This window comes from Branchiostoma lanceolatum, chromosome 10, assembly GCF_035083965.1.
Source record: "Branchiostoma lanceolatum isolate klBraLanc5 chromosome 10, klBraLanc5.hap2, whole genome shotgun sequence".
Taxonomy (NCBI): domain Eukaryota; kingdom Metazoa; phylum Chordata; class Leptocardii; order Amphioxiformes; family Branchiostomatidae; genus Branchiostoma; species Branchiostoma lanceolatum.
Genome location: NC_089731.1, coordinates 317,115 through 336,927, shown reverse-complemented (window position 1 = coordinate 336,927; position 19,813 = coordinate 317,115). Strand labels below are relative to the sequence as shown.

Sequence of the window (19,813 nt, the reverse complement as noted above, 5' to 3'; positions counted from 1 at the left end):
TTACTATTTTTCCAGCCATCCGCGGAGCCTGGTAGAGGCTAGGTAACCCCTTCAATACCAACACGGCTCCCGTTACAAGAGAGTATTGCACCTATTCTCAACCACGGTGAACCTTTAATGAAATGTTCAGGGCGTCACTCTGCGCCTCTCGCACGGTCCTTTACCCTCCTAACACTTCGGACACTAACACGTACTCTCACTACAACCAAGGAGGTTGAATCAAGCATGGTATGAGCCATGTACTTGTCAGGGAATGCCTGGTGGAGGCTAACTAAAACGGACGACGAATGGTAGCCCTTGAATACCAACACGGGTCCAGTTACAGGGGAGAGTTGTACCTATTCTCAACCACGGCGAACCTTTAATGAAATGTTCAGGACATCACTCCTCGCCTCTCGCAAGGTCCTTTAGCTTCCTAACACTTCGGACACTAACACTTACTCTCACTACATCCAAGGAGGTTGAATCAAGCATGGTATGAGCCATGTACTTGTCAGGGAATGCCTGGTGGAGGCTAACTAAAACGGAACACGAATGGTAATTAACCCTGGAATACCAACACGGGTCCAGTTACAGGGGAAAGTTGTACCTATTCTCAACCACGGCGAACCTTTAATGAAATGTTCAGGGCATCACTCCTCGCCTCTCGCACGGTCCTTTACCTCCCTAACACTTCGGACACGCTCGATAAGCTCCGCTTTCTTCGACCGCCCTTCTCAGACCCTTGTCGGGGTGCGAAATTGCGCCACGCGGTAACATTAGACGGGATAGTTTATGTACAGACCCAACACTTCACCCGCATCGGACCTTCTCCGGGGGAAAATCGCCTTACAGAACCATTATACTAGCCTCTACTAGGCTCCGCGGATCGCTGGGAAAATAGTAGAAATTAGCCAAACAGAGTGAATTGTATGAAGGGAGTCGGCTACAGAGAGAGGATCCAATAGGCAAAGTCCCCCGGCAAATGTTCTCCCTTTAGCCGGCGCGGTTAGTCTGGTAGAGACTACCATTATACTACACCATTACTAAGAAGCGAGAAGAAGCCAAATTTGCGTAATTATTAGACATTGTATGTATATGTATTTGTTAACTGTGACGTTTTTTTTGTTGTTGTGACCTGTACTGAACCCAGTGCCAGTGGGTATATGTGTACAATAAAGGTCCTTGTGCATTCATTATTCATTATATTCAATGCTTTGAAGACAATCCCGGACTGGAGTGTTTCTTTAGGAGATGACATCTCAATTTTAGATTGAGACGTTTTTCACGAGTTGTGCAAAATTTGTAGCCTCCACCAGGCTTCATAGGCTGCTGGAAAAAATCGCAGAAATTTGCCAAATAGACAGACACGGCATACCAGAGGAGTTACCAAACTTTGTTTCCGGCCATCTAGCTTCTCTACCATTATGTCTATCTATTCGGCTAGTTTCTACTGTTTTATTGGTAACCTATGGAGCCTGGTGGAGCTAGAAAACTTGCGAAATTTGAGTTCATTTAGGTCGAGCAAAGGAGGTTAAAGACTCGGTTGGAACTACACGGAGATCAAAAGACTTCCGGGCTGCCAAGCGAAAGTCGTTTCTTCGCGCTAACCCAGTTTTCTTTGCGCACATGTGTGAAATACGGGGATTTGCACTTTCAGGGATCATCTGTGAGAAATCACGGGGTGTTGGTGGGCGGGGAAAGCGCGGCCGGGCAGGCGGAACGTTTGTGCGGTGCGCCGGGGGACCGGAGCGGTGCCCGGCGGTGACACGAGCGCTGCGCCCCGCCGCGTGCCCGGCCAGCCCCCGGGGGAGTGAGGGTAACACAGGCGGGGGGCTGGTATTGAAGTGCTGTATACGGTTCCCTTCTAGTTTGTAGCCACTTACATACTAACTACGCTGGCTATAGGGAGAACAGTTTTCCACCATACTCCATAGCGTCTCATTTTCCAAAGGGAAATCTTTTAAATACCCTTAGCGCGGACTGAATCTCCTGATAAACGATTCACTCAACTTTACCCGAATTTCACTCGCCATAACCCCTCAGGAAAGCCTGGTGGAGGCTACCATTTTTGCCAAATTCTACTCTCCAAACCCTCAGAGAATCCTGATGGAGGCTACTATCTTAGCCGAATTCTACTCTCCATGACCCACCAGGAAGGCCTTGTGGAGGCTACTACTTTAGCCGAATTCTACTCTCCATGCCCCCTCAGAAGGCCTGTTCGAGGCTACTATTTTTTGCCGATTTCTACTCGCCATAACCCCCGGGAAGGCCTGATAGAGGCTGCGCGCTTGGCAGGAATGCTGCCCTGTGCGTCAAAGCAACACGTTCCACCAAATGAAGTTATCAACCCATAATCCGAGTTTACACTGACTTCTGACATGTTTTGGCTCGCGTATTTTTAGACGCAGGACTTCTAATATTACTTCGCGGAACAGCAGACATTTTAGGGGACATTGTTTTCCCTCTGGGTGTTGCGAGAATTATATAAAATCACTTCTGTCATAACAACGTAACCTGCACAGACGGAGATAAAGACGAAACAACTGCAGGGGCAACAAAATAATATCTGAATACGTGAACGAAAAAAAACCCGCTACGGTGGCCAGAACCTAGTCTCTACCAGACTAACCGCGTCGGCTATAGAGAGAACATTTGCCAGGGGACTTTGGCCATGGAGGATAACATTCCCATCCGCAGTTGCAATATTGGACCCTATCTCCATAGCCGACCCCGTTCATACAGTTGACTCTATTTGTACAATTTCTACTACTTTCCCAGCGACCCGCAGAGGCTGGGTGAGTCTAGCCAGAACCAACGTGCATCTTCTCGCCCGTACTAGCAGACGACATGCAAAGCTACATTATTACTACATACAAATGCATCAGAGGGATCCTGAGTTGTAAAAACACACACAAAATCAAGCAATACCCTTGTAGAAGGTGAACATAATCATGGAGGTGAATAAAGAAATGAAATGAAACTTTCACTCACCTCGTCATCATGTTCGTTGTTGACGACCGTCTCGTTGTGCTCCAAGGCGTAATAGTCGTTATCAAACACCGGGACCTCTCCGCGAAAACTCCGGACCGCGCGAACTTTCGCCGCCGCCGAGGCGCAACCCGCGCACCCCACCGCTAGTAGAACCACCACCCGGATAACTCCTGTACAGTCCATGCTGTAAAGTCTCCTGTGGGACGTCTATGTGATAAAACAGGCCCTCAGTCCCCGCTGCTGCCCGTACCGAACGTTGTTTTGCTTTGCCCGCGTATCGCTGCGATCGTCCCGTGGTGCCCTTGTTCCCAGTGAAAGGGAATCGGTGTGTTCTGAGTCGGACCAATCAAGACGGCGCCTCGCAGTTACTCACGATCTCACTGGCGCTAGTGTCAGTGGTTCATCTGTATATACGTCCAGCAAGGCTTGATTGCGAGGGACAAGCGTACTGCACTCTGACAAGTAAGGACAAGAAAGAGAGAGTAGTTTTTTCCTAGTGAGAGGGAATCGGTGTGTTCTGGGTCGAACCAATCAAGGCGGCGCCTCGCAGCTACTCGCGATCTCACTGGCGCTGGTAGTTTTATGTTTAAGCACTGCACCCCTAGATTGTGAGGGACAGGCGAACTGTTAATACAAGCCAAGAGAAGCAAGAAATTTAGAGAAATTGTACCCCCAATCTCACTGGCGTTAGTGTCACAGTCTGACACAGAGGCTAGTACTGGTGCATCTGTGTAGATTGTACAACACGGCTAGTTTGCAAGAGACAGGCAGCCACTTGAAAGAAGAGAAAGTAGTTTTCAGGTTCGCTTGCGGCGGATTTGAGTTTCCCTGCAGCGGTTTTGTCACAGAGGTCGGGTGATGATACCCGTTTGCCATGTGATTAGCGCCGAGAGCGCGCCGCAAAGGCGACGTGGCACTAGGAGAGTCCGGGCACAGTTGTTAGACAGGCATTGTGATGTGGAGACGAGGAAAATTCGGACGCCTTTTGTACAGGCATTGTGCTTCTGAGACAGCAGGGTTTTACCCGGCTCCAGCTACGCTGGTGACTTGTCCAGGCGGTACATTATTCATGGAGCCTAATCACTGTCGGCGCGGGGTGGTCACAGTCTCTTTCAGGCTTCTTGGGATGCAAATACTTTGGCAAATAGAGAAAATGAATTGCAGTAGGTGATGGGCTGTAGAGCTACATGTTGGCAACCCAAGCTGTGACTCTCTAACTGGCTAACTCCTCCGCCAAATTATTCTCCATATTTGTAGCCATTTTTCAGTTTTTCAGCAATCCCAAGGAGTCTGAAAGAGCTAGGCTATCCCGTCCCAATCAGTTGTCTTGTTTGTGTTAAGCGATAGAATACATGTAGCACAGAGGGTGTCTTCTGATCTATGTACGATATTGTCCATGACGAGATGGAGACGGATAAAAACTGTTTGAAAAGGCGAAGTTGAAAATGACCAGTCAAAATTCTCTCAAACATTTCAAGACGTCTGACTGTATGGTTATTTCTAGCCCTAACATTGGAGCTACGTGTATTCACTTCTAGTCTTCGCGACAACAGAATCAAGGGCTTTGCGTCTTTCCTTCCTTAGTGGAGAAATTGCCTCTGTTTGGGAGAGCATGCTACATTTACACTATGTTCTCTGTCCGCTAGTAATACGTGTATCTGCATAATGCAATTTATATTTTCCCTTCTTTGTGTTCGCAGACGCACGCACAAATAAACTATCGTTTCACACAGAGAGAAAAACAAATACTCCATCGGTAATTACCCGGGTACATAATTCATCGGCGCTACTTCATTATCGCCCGGCGACGGGGCACCCGCAGCGCGCCTGATGAGCCGGACAATGCCCGGTAATTATCGGCTCGGGTCTACGGGGTGTGCTAACGGGACGGGGCGGGGCAGTGGGCGGGGGAGCGGCGAGGGTAGCCCGCAGGGGGTCGGTGCCAAGGCCGGTAATTGCCAGGCTGGGTCTACGGGGTTTAATAGCGGGAAGGGGCGGGGAAGTGGGCGGGGGACGTGTTAGGGAGGCCCGCGGGACGTCGGTTCGAAGGCCGGGGCACATATGAAGTCGTCTCAAACCGGTCAGCTCAGTACAAGACTTTTTTTTGTCTTTAGACTATACTTTCCTGTATCTGTTTGTTATATGTTTCACGATAGACAACCTGTACCTAGCCCCTCTAGGCATGAATGTACAATAAAGGTCCACCAGAGAGGTTTTGCAGTCAGCAGAGAAAACTCAAACATCTGCTTGGCGATCAGCGCAACGTTCCGGACACAGGTATTGAAACGGAAGCGGCAGCTCTGGCGGATCTGACCGGTACTGCAGTTTCCCATCCCTAGTGACTAACTCGTGGCAGCCGTGCCCGTTTCGTGGCACCCTTCAATTACAGATTAGCGCGGCTTATTACCGGCCCAGACGTAACAAGGCGTGCCGGATCCATTAGTCTTCGCCCCGCCCTAGTCTCAGCCACCGGCACCACACTGACTGCGCTGGCTGGGGAATTAGCTTCCAACAGGCCTTCCTACGCTTAATGTTTTTTCTCTTAACGTTCAACAGGATGACAAGAAGAAGAAGATAACTGTAGGTCAATCATAGCGTGCACAGAATGTCAGTGGGGGCATCTGGCGGTCTGTGAATGTTCTCCATCTTACTGAAAAGGGTACACTGCATTCAATACTTACTACAATACGGCCGCAAGTTGGATCTTTGGCGCTGCTCGTTATTGGCGCACATTGTGTCGCCATGACACCAACGTGTCCGTCTTTGGTGGGACAAGGGCACAACGTCGGGGTGAGTATCGAACTCGGGACCTACTGATTCCGAGTTCAACGCTCAAACTGTTACGCCACGCCGACGTCTTACAAAAGAACTCCAACAACGCTTAATTTAGCAATATGTGTTATTACGTTCAATTATGGTTGATCATGTTCTTTTATAAATGTACATTTCAAAATGTTAATATTTTTGATGATGTATATGTTACCTACTATATGTAACCAGGGTGGGAGAGCGAGAAAAAGCGATACCACTTGTTCTCTTACCCCATCCACATCCACATACTAATAAAAAATCAAATAAACAAGCAGGGAGCCAAAAGAATCATAAAGAATCCCTGCTAGTGTTCATAAAAAGGGTAGATTTGCCATGGGATAACATTTTTGTTACACAATAATTGCGAATTTTCACGATTGTAAGGACCTTGTTTATTTATCAAACTTTCCACGAGTCAGAACTTATCAGATGCACGTATTGATGATGACGTTGACGCACGTGTGACGTCAGACATGCCCTGCGGGACGTTGACAGGGCACGTGACCCCGCCCGAGTGAACCCAGCCCTATTTGGTCATGCTGTGAAGTTAAAACTTGTCACATCGGAGGCGTTGATCAAAATTTTACCTGACAAATAAAACCATGGCTGATAGAACCGCCATGGTTCTCAACGTTGAAATGCACAGTTTATGGAGAAAGGGAAATGGCCAGTGTTTATTGACTAAACTCGTCATCAACGCAAAATGTACATGTGAATTAAAGAAAAAAATATTCAAATTTTGTCATACAAAAAAGGGCATCGGGAAGAGAAAAATTTCCATATGGAAGTCATTACAGGTGGGTATATTCTAGGACATTGGGGTTCAACTCTGTACAGACTGCCAACAGTCTTGTGATGTTTGAGGTTTGAAGTCCACAAGTTATTTTTGGCGTTCGGTGCAAACAAGTCGGCCCACCTTGACGCTTTATCAGCATTTTGAGTGACAGGTATTATAACAACAGGTTTCCTCACCATGGCAACAGCCTCACGTGACAGGCCGGTTATACAGCTGAGTCCTGCCGCTGTGGGCAGTTCGGTGGGGCTCCGGCCCCGGGCCGGCTGACTTTACAGGGACGTGTTGTTATGCACTTTCTAATGGACTTATTCCCGTGTTATCTGAGGTGGAATTCAAGCGGATTTGCGCACTCATAGAACTCCTTTGCTGGACCAAGTAACTAGGACTGTTTCTTACTGCAATACAGTAACGGGAACTTTCCGACAAGACTATCTATAACGCGGCGGACTTTACAAGGACGCGTTCTGGCGAACGTTCGTATGGACTTGCTGGTACAACCCGTAGTCAAATTCAACCTGGTTTGAAGTCTGGTCGGGTTCAATTTTCAGAGAAAGTATCCAGAACTGTTTTGTGTGGTTTCTTGGTAAAACCCGTGGAAACGGCAAGAGAATAACGGGAACTTTCCAACAGACTACTACCGTCCGTTTAATTCTATTTTGAGTGGACATTTATTTATTCTATATTGACGGGACTAACTACCACCGGTGTATTGCTCCGTTGAGTGGACATTTATTAACTCTACATTGACGAGACACCGTAGCGAGAGGCTTCAGACTTTGTAACGGTTCTCTCAAGTCAAGTTCCCACATCCTTTTGACAGCAACAAGCTCAAGGTAAGTTGTCATACCCTATTGCACATAGAGAAGTGTGTGCAAGTTAGTGCCATGCTTACATTTCTATTTTTGTAATGCGTACTGAGTAACACATTTTCATAGAAATATTTTGAAACTTACAAGAAGACAGTCAATCAGCTAAATGCAGAATAAAAAATGAATTGCTTTGCCAAGAAAAGGCTTTATGATCATTGGGTCGATTCGTTTTTATCATTCTGGACAAGTAGTCCTGTGTAATAAATTTGTCTTAAAGTTTCTAAAAAGATTAGTTAAAATGTCATAGGTCAATGCAAAGTCATCGTTTGGTTAACTTAGCATCTAAACTTAAGGTTTTGCAATCTTTCTCTCGGCAGTCTTTAATTACCAGTTCTTGGGCGAGTCTGGCTGTTTTGCCAGTTCCCAGTGACTCAGTTCTGTGCAGCACATTTTGAGTCAGCGGCATCGATGTCTCCTAAGTAGCAATACATACAGTGGCAATGTGTATCAACATTGTTTTGAGAGACAAGATGCAAATTTCATAAACAATTGCAACAATGTCTTTGTCGTTGGTTGGCTCACTTGGCATCTGAACCTTAGATCGCTGTGTCGGTTGCCTTTGAATACCAGTTGTCCTATCCATGGACTACTTGGCCCTCGCTGGTGATTTTCAAGTAAATACTTGGGCCTGTTGCAACGAGGGATTACTTCTGTTTATTCTATTACTTTAGGCTTTATAGGCTTCATTTTTGTGATTTCCAAGTGAGTCCTTTAACAGAACACCCGAGCCTGTAGTAACGACGCCATTCCAACATAACCCAGCCGTATGTGTTTGTTCTGACGTCACAGTCATGACGTCAGTTTATCAGATAGTTGCCATGGGGTTCTAATCGTTGCTAAGGAGTACTGGGCCATTTGACTATGTTTGGTGGTTAGACAAGATATGCCTTATTTTTCAAACATTTCTTAATAATATGCGACGTAATATGTCACATTTTCTGGCATGCCGTAGGTTTTGTGATGTTATGAGGACTGTAGTTTTCTTTTGCTTTGTAAATGTGGAAAAAATAAGAAGGCATTGTTGGAGCTATAGCAATCTTCTCTTGTGATCGTTGAAGAGGCAATCATTGATCATCTATAGCTAGAAGGTCATTAGCTGTTGGAAAGTACCTAGCACTCTTTACTCTATTGCCTCACCATCTTTACAGTGAAGGAATACTCTTCCAATGGATTCGCGTCATTGTCACCTGTTTAGCTTCTAGATATCCACTACTGCGGTTATTTGTAGAGCGAACCTACATACACGACCCCTGAGGTCAAACATGAGGCAGAGGCCTTTGATCTATGACATTATTTGAGCCAACATTAACCATAGGTGAAGGCTACATGTACAACTCGGTTTAAAAAGGAATGATAGAATATCACTTTATGGCCTTATTGACGAAAATCCATTAATGGCGTGCCACTCGTATTCATGGACTTCTTATAAACAGTAAACATATATGACACATAGATGACAATAGTCCATTGGAACAGAATAGTGCAGGCTTAAGGGGTGGTTTTGTAAACTCAATATCACAATGTCCACAATCTTATGATATTTGAAGTCCACCAAGCATTTTTGCAAACAGGTCGATGCTTTATCAGCTACTTGAGTTCAGTCTGCATGGTGATAATCTCTCTTGTGAAAATCCGGTTACATTTGTCTGATATAGAATCATGTTATTTTCTCTAATGTTTGAAAAAAAAATTGGGCATTGAGCAACAAAAAGGTGCTGTTTCTTTTGGCATGGGCTGGAATAAAAAAAAAAACGAATGATGGTATTCAAAATACATTGTCATAGTCTCTCTAATGGCAGCCTGAGGTGACCATGTTGATTCCATTTTAACCTAGTCCTGCTGAGTCCGACAATTGTCGGTTTGCACAAGCTTGTTCTGTATGATAGTTGCGGGTTTTTCTAGAATGTGTATGCTGCACCTTAGCGGTTGTTGTAAAAGCAAAGTAACTAAAAATGAGCAATATCAAATTAGTACCCTTTGTTTCAAAGGTGTCTGGGCACTTCAGCAGTGGGGGTGTATGTTTTCTCAGGAAATCCAACAGGACAAGGGTTAAACCGTATACAAATATAATTTCCCCGCTGAGGACAAAAGAACGAATTATTTCTACACATAGCAATTATGGCTGATGTAGAAAGCTGTTTGTGTGAAATCGTCCAGACTAGCTTCGTCGTGATGTTTGAGGTTTAAGGTTCACCAGACGTTTTTATCAAGGTTTGTAAACACGCCTGGTCACCTGGATGCTTTGTTAGCTATTTGAGTGACAGGTGTGCAAGCAGCAACTTTGCTCACCATGGCGGGAGCATTAACCGACTAGCTTTATAGCCCCATGTCACGTCCGTGGAACGTTCGAGTGATCAAGAGGTGACCATTGAGTCTTAATTAAGTGGTCCTCATAAAGATTTACAATCATGGCACTTTTATTGGATTGAATTGGTATACTTGCTAGGAACATCCCATCGAGTTCGTGTAAGTCAACAAAGGAAAAAGGCAGCCAAGAATCGTGATTATTGTAAACGTTAAAATGCTGTTGCCGTTGAATACATTTAAAAGTGAGTTCTGCACATTTTTTGTGATGTTTGAGGTTTGAAGTCCAAAATGTGTTTTTGCCGTTTGGTGCAAACAAGTCGGCCCACCTGGATGTCTTATCAGTTATTGGAGTGACAGGTGTGCAAGCAGTAGCTTTCCCACACCATGGCAACAATCTCACATGACATCAACCTCATACAGCTCTTTGCTCCCCTTACCCATGGCATTTTATTGATCCAGTGGTGGCAATCATGATTTTAAGGCGTTTGACTTGGTTTATAATTTCCAGGTGGCATTGTTGAGAACTTACAATTCATATCTGTCGATCGCCTGTCGATGATGCCTTCACATCCTGTGCAAATACAAAATGCCAGCATTACCACCTAGTAGGCCTCATACCAGTGATCCAGATCATGTCACGTGGTATAACTTTGAACAAGTCCAGAACACGCATTTTGTAATCGTCATGACCTTTGAACCTGTCTGGCAAAAGTGCCAGTTATCCTTTCAAAATCTCACGTTTGTTGTTGATCATACTATAGTAGTCTCAGCAGTCTTTTGTTTGTATTGAGTTTCAGAAAAGAACATTTTGCTTGTCCGAATAGATAATTCATCTAATGCCTGGCATTAACAGACCAATGAACAGGTTATAATGGGACTTGTGCAACGGTTGTTTGCCCATCAAAAGTTTCACTGTTGTCGGTGAGGGCTGTTGCCATGGCAACAAGTGATTGACAGATATGTACATAATAATACATGTTTTCATTCCAGACAGCCCGACACTTAAAATCACCATGGCGACGCCACTGAGCCTTCGACACAAGTTAAAATCTCAAGAGTGGATAATAGGTGGAAAACGAAAAACTCTCTTGACACTGGATTTGTCTGGACACGGTTTGACACAGTTGCCTGACGAACTTTATGATCTAGAAGAGTTGGAAGCTCTAGTTCTAGACAGAAAGAAGGGAATACAACTCCCCAATGAGCTAACAAAACTAACCAACCTGAAAGTCTTAAGCTTAGATAAGTGTAGCCTTGACACAGTTCCTGCTGTGGCTATGAAATTGCAACAACTAGAATTACTGCAACTCAAAAACAACAAGAACATAATCCTACCGGATGAGATGTCTGGACTCAGCAACCTCACTGCTCTGGACTTGGATGACTGCAACCTTAATACCGTTCCTGATGTTGTGATGAAACTTACGCAGGTAAAAGAACTGATCTTCAGTAACAACAAGAACATCAGCCTTCCGAATGAGTTGTCTGCTCTCAGCAACCTCACAGCTCTTGACATAGGGGACTGCGACCTGGACACAGTCCCCACTGAGGTGATAAAACTTACGCAGTTAGAAACGCTGATCCTCAGTAGCAACAATAACATCATCCTGCCACATGAGATGTCTGGTCTAAGTAACCTCGTTGATCTTAGCTTAGGGGACTGCAATCTGGACACAATTCCCGCTGCTGTGATGAAACTTACGCATTTAACAAAACTGAACCTCAGTAACAACAAGAACATCACCCTTCCAGATGAGATATCTGGTCTCAGCAACCTCACTATTCTGGACTCAAAGGGCTGCGACCTGGACACTATCCCATCTCAAGTGTGGAAACTGACACAGTTGGAACTGCTTGAACTAAGCTCTAACCCACTACAGACGTTACCCGCGGAAGTTGGACAGCTCACTAACGTCAAACAGTTGTTTTTGTCAAACTGCAAGGTGCGCACACTCCCACCTGAAGTGTGGAGACTGACACAGTTAGAACGGCTGGACCTGAGCTCTAACCCACTACAGACGTTACCCGCGGAAATAGGGCAGCTCACTAACGTCAAACACTTGGATCTATTCGACTGTGAGCTGCACAAAATCCCACCTGAAGTGTGGAGACTGACACAGTTAGAATGGCTGGATCTGAGCTCTAACCCACTACATACGTTACCCGTGGAAGTTGGACAGCTCACTAACGTCAAACACTTGAGACTGTCCGACTGCCAGCTGCGCACACTCCCACCTGAAGTGTGGAGACTGACACAGTTAGAACAATTTGACCTGAGCTCTAACCCACTACAGACGTTACCCGCGAAAATTGGACAGCTCACTAACGTCAAACACTTGTTCTTGTCAAGCTGCCAGCTGCACACACTCCCATCGCAAGTGGGAAGATTGACAAAGTTAAAATCGCTATACCTAAGCTCTAACCTGCTACAGACGTTACCCGAAGAAGTCGAGCACCTTACCAACGTCAAACACTTGGTTTTGTCCTTCTGCCAACTGCACACACTCCCACCTGTGGTGTGGAGACTGACGCAGTTAGATTTGCTGGATCTGAGCTTTAACCCGCTACAGACGTTACCCGTGGAAGTTGGACAGCTCACTAACGTCAAACACTTGTTTTTGTCAAACTGCGAGCTGCGCAAACTCCCACCTGTGGTGTGGAGACTGACGCAGTTAGATTTGCTGGATCTGAGCTTTAACCCGCTACAGACGTTACCCGTGGAAGTTGGACAGCTCACTAACGTCAAACAGTTGGATCTGTCCACCTGCAGGCTGCACACACTCCCACCTGAAGTGTGGAGACTGACACAGTTAGAACAGCTGGACCTCAGCTCTAACCCGCTACAGACGTTACCCGCGGAAATTGCACAGCTCACTAACGTCAAACAGCTGAATCTGTCCGCCTGTGAGCTGTACACACTCCCACCGGAAGTGTGGAGACAGACACAGTTAGAAGGGCTGGACCTGAGCTCTAACCCACTGAAGACGTTACCCGCGGAAGTCGGACAGCTCACTAACGTCAAACACTTGAATCTGTCCGCCTGTGCGCAGTGCATACTCCCGCCTGAAGTGGGGAGACTGACACAGTTAGAATGGCTGGACCTGCGCCATAACGAACTACAGACGTTACCCGCGGAAGTTGGACAGCTCACTAACATTAAACACTTCAACTTATCACATTGTTATCTGCACACACTTCCACCTGAAGTGTGGAAACTGACACAGTTAGAACAGCTGGACCTGAGCTCTAACCCGCTACAGACGTTACCCGCGGAAGTTGGACAGCTCACTAACGTCAAACACTTGGATCTGTCCACCTGCGAGCTGCACACACTCCCATCTGAAGTGGGGAGACTGACACAGTTAGAATGGCTGCACCTGCGCTCTAACCCACTGCAGACGTTACCCGCGGAAGTTGGACAGCTCACTAACATCAAATATTTGTTGCTGTCAAACTGCGAGCTGCGCACACTCCCACCTGAAGTGTGGAGACTGACACAGTTAGAACGGCTGGACCTAAGCTCTAACCTGCTACAGACGTTACCCGCGGAAGTCGAGCACCTCACCAACGTCAAACACTTGGATCTGTCCGACTGCCAGCTGCACACACTCCCACCAGAGTTGTGGGGACAGACACAGTTAGAAGGGCTTGACCTGCGCTCTAACCCACTGCAGACGTTACCCGTGGAAATCGGACAGCTCACTAACGTCAAGAATTTTGTCCTATCCGCCTGTGAGCTGCACACACTCCCATCTGAAGTGGGGAGACTGACACAGCTAGAACGGCTGTACCTGAGCTGGAACCCACTACAGACGTTACCCGCGGAAGTTGGACAGCTCACTAACGTCAAACACTTGAATCTGTCTGGCTGCCAGCTGCGCACACTCCCACCTGAAGTGCAGAGACTAGCACAGTTAGAAGAACTCAACATCAGTAACAACAAGAACATCACCCTACTGGTTGGGATGTCTGGTCTCTGCAACGTCACTGCTCTGAACTTAAAGGGCTGCAACCTGGACACTCTCCCGCCTCAAGTGTTGAGACTGACTAGGTTAGAACAGCTGGACCTGAGCTCTAACCCACTACAGACGTTACCGGCGGAAATCGGACGGCTCACTAACGTCAAACACTTGGATCTGTCCACCTGTGAGCTGTACACACTCCCACCTGAAGTGTGGAGACAGACACAGTTAGAATGGCTGGACCTGAGCTCTAACCCACTGAAGACGTTACCCGCGGAAGTTGGACAGCTCACTAATGTCAAACACTTGAATCTGTCCGCCTGTGAGCTGTACACACTCCCACCTGAAGTGTGGAGACAGACACAGTTAGAACAGCTGGACCTGAGCTCTAACCCACTGAAGACGTTACCCGCGGAAGTTGGACAGCTCACTAACGTCAAACACTTGAATCTGTCCGCCTGTGAGCTGTACACACTCCCACCTGAAGTGTGGAGACAGACACAGTTAGAACAGCTGGACCTGAGCTCTAACCCACTGAAGACGTTACCCGCGGAAGTTGGACAGCTCACTAACGTCAAACACTTGAATCTGTCCGCCTGTGCGCAGTGCATACTCCCACCTGAAGTGGGGAGACTGACACAGTTAGAATGGCTGGACCTGAGGTCTAACCAACTACAGAAGTTACCCGCGGCAGTTGGACAGCTCACTAACGTCAAACACTTGAATCTGTCCCACTGCCACCTGCACACACTCCCGATTGAAGTGTTAAGATTGACACAGTTAGAATGCCTGGATCTTCGCGGGAACCCACAAAGAATGTTACCAGAAGGAGTTGGAAAGCTTGCTGACACGGAACGACTGGATCTGTCCAATAAACGGCTGACTACACTCCCACCTGAAGTGTTGAAACTGACAGAGTTAGAAGAGCTGATCCTGCGCTCTAACCCACTGCAGACGTTACCCGCGGAAATAGGACAGCTCACTAACGTCAAACACTTGGATCTGTCCGACTGTAGCCTGCACACACTCCCACCCGAAGTGGGGAGACTGACAGAGTTAGAACAGCTGTACCTGAGCTCTAACCCACTACAGACGTTACCCGCGGAAATTGGACAGCTCACTAACGTCAAACACTTTGATCTGTCCGACTGTAGCCTGCACACACTCCCACCCGAAGTGGGGAGACTGACACAGTTAAAATGGCTGGACGTGCGCCATAACCGACTACAGACGTTACCGGCAGAAGTTGGACAGCTCAGTAGCCTATCTCATCTAGAAGTCAGTCGTAATCCACTTATAAAACCACCTAGAGAGGTTTGGGAGCAGGGGATCACTGCCATTAGACAATACTTTGAGGAACTTGAACGCTCAGAGGAAAATGTAAGCGCTCGTCTGAAAGTTGTCGTCTTGGGAGAGAAAATGGCGGGAAAAACAAGCCTGGTGCGGACGCTACGTAGCGGCAAGTCCACTCTGACAAGGTACGCGGACCGCACACATTGTGTGGAGATAACTCAATGGGCACCTGATAACAGTATCACATTTAAAGTGTACGACTTTGGTGGTCATGAGGTGTACCATCTCACTCATCAGTTCTTTCTGACACCAGATGCCTTTTATCTGTTACTAGTGAATCTTCATACATACAGCTGTACTGAGAAAAGTTACACAGAGGCCGTGGGATTTTGGTTAGACACACTGAATGCCCGCGTGCCGGGGGCGGTTGTTTCTATAGTGGGGAGTAAGAAAGATCTTTGCCAATCTGATGAAGAAGAGAAACGAAGAAAGGACATTGAGGACAGGATTCGAAAACAAAGACATGCCTGGCAATTACACTTAGAAGTACAATTGTCAAGACTGAGAAAAATGGAGAATGAGCACGAAAGAAAACGTTTTGAATTTGTGGAAAATGTACATCGGCAAGTTGCACATTTCGAACACCTCTTGAACCAGGACCTTCGTATTGTTGGTGATGTCATCTGTGTGTCTGTCAAAGAAGAATGTCAAAATCCTGGGAACGTTACAGCTTCGGTACCGGCGTTGTCGGAACTTAAGGACTTTCTGCTAGAAACAGGAAATGATACGAGATTATTTCCAACCTTGAAAAGAGTCTTGCCAAGGACCTGGGTAGATTTTGAGGAGCGACTCCGGCAGGAAAATGTCGCGGCAGAGGGAGGTGACAGTCCTGACAAAGGTTTCCCAGTCCTACCTTCAGTCACTATTGAAACGTCTGACTGTTTCAATTCATCCAGTTGCTTTAGTAACTGTTTTTGGCGTAGTTCTGACGAGAAAATCCCAGTGTACAGTTATAGTTCTACCGAAATATCACACCTTGATGATAGCTTCGATGACACTGGCTCTACAGACAAGAGTAATAGCAATGGAGAACCGCATATACAGCAGTGGATGACTTTGGCAGACTGTGCACGACTTGGACAATTGTCTGGACTCTCAGCAGACAGACTGGAGCCAGTCCTGTCTTACCTGCAGCAGGTGGGAACCATTCTCAGGTACACTGATATACCGGAACTCAAGGACTATGTCTTCCATGATCCTCCCGCCTTGATAGAATTTTTCAAGGATCTGTTCCATCACGATACCAAAGCACTTTTCTCGACACCAGGAGTACAAAAGAATTACACAGAACAGCAGCTTAGTAATTTTGAACAAGACCTTTGCGAACGCGGACTTATCCGGAAGGACGTCATGACATACTTGTTGCCATCAAATATCAATTCTGACGCTGTTGCTGCATTGATTCTACGTTTCGGTCTGTGTTTCAAGATGCAAGTGGAGCGTAAAACAGACCCTTCGGAACACACCTGTTGGTACAGAATCCCTTGGTACTTACATGGACAAATGCCTCCGAAGTTGAAACGTGCATGGCCTGAAGATGTAACAGATGGTCAGGAGCAGCTACAGCTTATGTGTGACATCAGAGGATTCTGTCCCCGGGGACTGTTTCAGAGGTTAAGTGTTGGTATCCATGGAATTGTCAAGTACAGGAAAGACTGGAAAGACGGTGTCCTGGCCTACAGAAAAGACTTTCCAATTATAGTATGTTCCAAACCCGTTGAAGAAGACATCTACATTACCATGGCAACCAGAGGCAGGCTTGGCCAGGCAGATGAGATGTGGGGCGTGGTCCACCCACTGCTGGAGGTGCTGGTCCAGCTGCTGCAGGAGTGGCCAGGTGTGCTGTACTCCCTCCACGTCACCTGTGCGCACTGCATCAAGGCAGGACTGGACAACCCGCACCAGTACGACCTGAGGGACCGGACTGCAGATGACGACGGTTACGTCAGGTGTGAAAGGGTCGACTTTACAGCATCGACTTCAGCAGACCTTGTCTACAAACCAGGTAGCTTGTTTGACATAATCATATTCATCTAAGTATAAACAAACTGCTGGCAGTTGTAAGTCTGTACTACTTAAGCATTCAGAAAAAAAACCCATGACCTGTATTATCCCTATAATTGATCAGCGTGAATATTCTTAAGATCTCAGAACTATGAACAGCTTCAGATGATCTGTCCTTTCTTTTTCAGGAAGCAACAAGCGTAAAAGGGGACACCAAAGACCAAGTCCTCTGGACAAAGCTCACGGGCCTTCAAGAGGTAGGTAGACCAATCTTATCTGTTACACACAAACGAGATCTTGCATCGAAGTTGTTCTTCACAAATTACGGAACTCAAATGCACAGCGATTCTAGTCTTTTTAAATCAATGCTCAATGTGAAACCGAACTAGTATCTAAATGTCTCCAAGCATGTATCACTGCTCTGCATTGTCACCACATAATACTGTCTTTGTTTTTGTTTTTCCAAAGGTCCTGATGTACCGATAGTCCTGCTGCTCAACGACGAGTACGGGACTTCCAAGGGGGGAATTTCTACCATCAACTGCCAGGTGGGCCAAATCCTGACCGCAGTTGGGGCAGTCGTGTACTGCACAGCCCTACGAGTGCCCAAAAAAGACCAGGAGGCAGCAGACAGAGACGGCGTCCGGCTGATAGGGCCAGATCTGCTCGACAAAAAGACCGAGCCAACTTTAGACTGGCTGACCGTCTACCACAGCGTCCACTATCCAAACCTCCCACAGGACGTCACCTGCATCATCGGCCATGCTGACATTACAGATACGGCGGCACGAAACATCTGGGAACAACGCTTCCCACAGGCAGACCTCATGACGTTCAACCACGTCATACCCGAGGATACAGAGTACTACAAGGGAGGTCGGAAGGCCATGAAGGCTTGGGTGAAAGAGATGGATATGCTTGAGAAAGTCGACGACGCAAAGGCAGCTTTCTCGGTAGGCAAACGGATCTACGACCACTTCAGCACAACGTACAAGGGAAACAAGAAACCGCAGAATCACCACGTCTTCCTCCCGAAGCCATCCGATATCTTCTTGGCCACCAATGTGAGGCCTGGAGGGGAGCAGAAGGTCGTCCTGACCGTCGGTAGGGTGTGGAAGGTGGAGAAGCTAAAAGGTCATGACCTCGCAGCACAGGCCATGAGGGAAGTGGTGAGGGAGATCAAGAACACCCGTTTGCGCGTGCGCGGCATCAGCGAGGATGATTGGGAGACGAGCCTGAAGATCCTGGAGGACAGCCTAAACAGCCCCGATCTGAACCCCACCCTGCTGCCGTACGGAACCCAGGAGGACATCAGGGACGACATGATGACAGCCCACCTGGTCCTGATGCCGTCCCGCTCCGAGCCGTTCGGACTGGTCGGCCTGGAGGCCATCGCGGCGGGCATCCCCGTCCTCATCTCCGACAAGACCGGCCTGGCAGGGATGATCATCGACCTGATCAAACAGAAGAAGATCGGTGACGAGCACAGGCACGTCATCGTGGAGACCAGCGTGAACGACAACGACCCTGCCGGAGACGCAAAGAGGTGGGCAGACAGGATCGTGGACGTCCTCAAGCACAGCGACTCGGAGTTCCAGAAGGCTGCCCGGTTCAAGCGGGAGCTTGTGGAGTCCAGGTACTGGGAGCAATCCCACCGCACCTTCCTCCAGGCCTGCGGCATCACGGCTGGAGATCCAGATTAGTAGAGGCCAAGGGGCAACAGTGGACGTGATCAATGTAGTAAACGTACTGGCAAGTATAAGTGAGCTGTGATATTCTGGACGGTAAAGAGATAGTTTTGTCTTGTTTTCCCCTTTGTTGCTGCTAACCCAAATGCAAAGAATCAGGACAAAAGTAACGGTGGAGTGGAAGGACCAGGTGTACAGGCTAGCGCTAGACTGAGAAGGCAAATATCACCAACATTGAAGGCAGGAACTGGGATGACAAGTCTCGCAGTCGCGCTCCAGGAAAGGCGGAGAAGTAAAGCAAAAACACTCACTACAGCTGCCCTGATGGAGGCCCTGAGGAAACTAGGACTGATCAATTTTGGGGCGGGATGAAGTGCAAGTTTCAAGGTAAAATAGACTGTTTGTCTCTCCTCACAAAAGTCTGATTTCGTCGACTTTTATGCCGGTATCTAAGCAAAGAGCTACTGCTTATGATATTTATTTGACATAACAAAAGTACATCAAAGATTAACAATTTGCTCCTTTTTGTCCCAGTGTTCTCAACACATGTGCTCTGGACAATCAAGCAAAGATAAAACACATTGCGGTTACACCGTGAAATGTAATATAGATCTTAATGTCACGACTACATACTTCTTATCTATTTAACTCTTTATACAGAACTAACCGGAGCAACAGCTGAATCGACTGGTGCGCGCAGTGAAAACCGGAAACTGCTCGTGTGGCCCTTACGCCCGTTCAGAACAGGTATGCCGAGTTTACGGTTGAAGTGGCAGAAGATAAGGTGGCAGAAATTATATCTACAAGTTTAAGTAATATTGCCGAACCGAAACAACATCGTGAAATTACAGATGAGTTACGTGGAACTATTTGCGTTCACCCTCCTGAGTCTGAAATTAGGATGACGTCACACCTAACTCCTGACAACGTCTGCCACATCTGGGGCCACTGGCAGAAGTTATGGTGACGTCACACCTAACTCCTGCCAACTTTTGCCACATCCGGGGCCGCTGTCAGGAGTTACGATGACGTCATTCCCGTCATACGTCA

At 47.2% G+C, this 19,813-nt stretch overlaps 3 protein-coding genes across 5 annotated transcripts in view; 2 read left to right on the top strand and 1 right to left on the bottom strand.

Annotated features, from left to right (window-relative positions):
* Positions 1 to 3,312, bottom strand: part of LOC136443442 (adipolin-like) — a 42,615-nt gene extending 39,303 nt beyond the window's left edge. Inside the window, exon 1 of one of the 3 annotated variants that reach the window (XM_066440678.1) lies at positions 2,974 to 3,312. In XM_066440678.1, the coding sequence (XP_066296775.1) occupies positions 2,974 to 3,156 (183 nt within the window). In that variant the 5' untranslated portion in view covers positions 3,157 to 3,312. The remainder of the gene's footprint in view (positions 1 to 2,973) is intronic. The other 2 variants (XM_066440677.1, XM_066440676.1) reach the window with 2 other exon arrangements.
* A 3,635-nt stretch (positions 3,313 to 6,947) lies between these two features.
* On the top strand, positions 6,948 to 17,355 carry LOC136443673 (uncharacterized). Its single transcript, XM_066440996.1, has 3 exons — positions 6,948 to 7,413; positions 10,747 to 17,076; positions 17,264 to 17,355. The coding sequence occupies exons 2-3, from the start codon at positions 10,770 to 10,772 to the stop codon at positions 17,338 to 17,340; spliced, it is 6,384 nt and encodes a 2,127-aa protein (XP_066297093.1). The 5' UTR covers positions 6,948 to 7,413; positions 10,747 to 10,769; the 3' UTR covers positions 17,341 to 17,355.
* A 116-nt stretch (positions 17,356 to 17,471) lies between these two features.
* Positions 17,472 to 19,511, top strand: LOC136443772 (uncharacterized). Its single transcript, XM_066441135.1, has 3 exons — positions 17,472 to 17,481; positions 17,544 to 19,150; positions 19,424 to 19,511. Exons 1-2 carry the CDS (start codon positions 17,472 to 17,474, stop codon positions 18,776 to 18,778), a joined length of 1,245 nt encoding a protein of 414 aa, XP_066297232.1. The 3' UTR covers positions 18,779 to 19,150; positions 19,424 to 19,511.
* Positions 19,512 to 19,813: the final 302 nt, after the last annotated feature.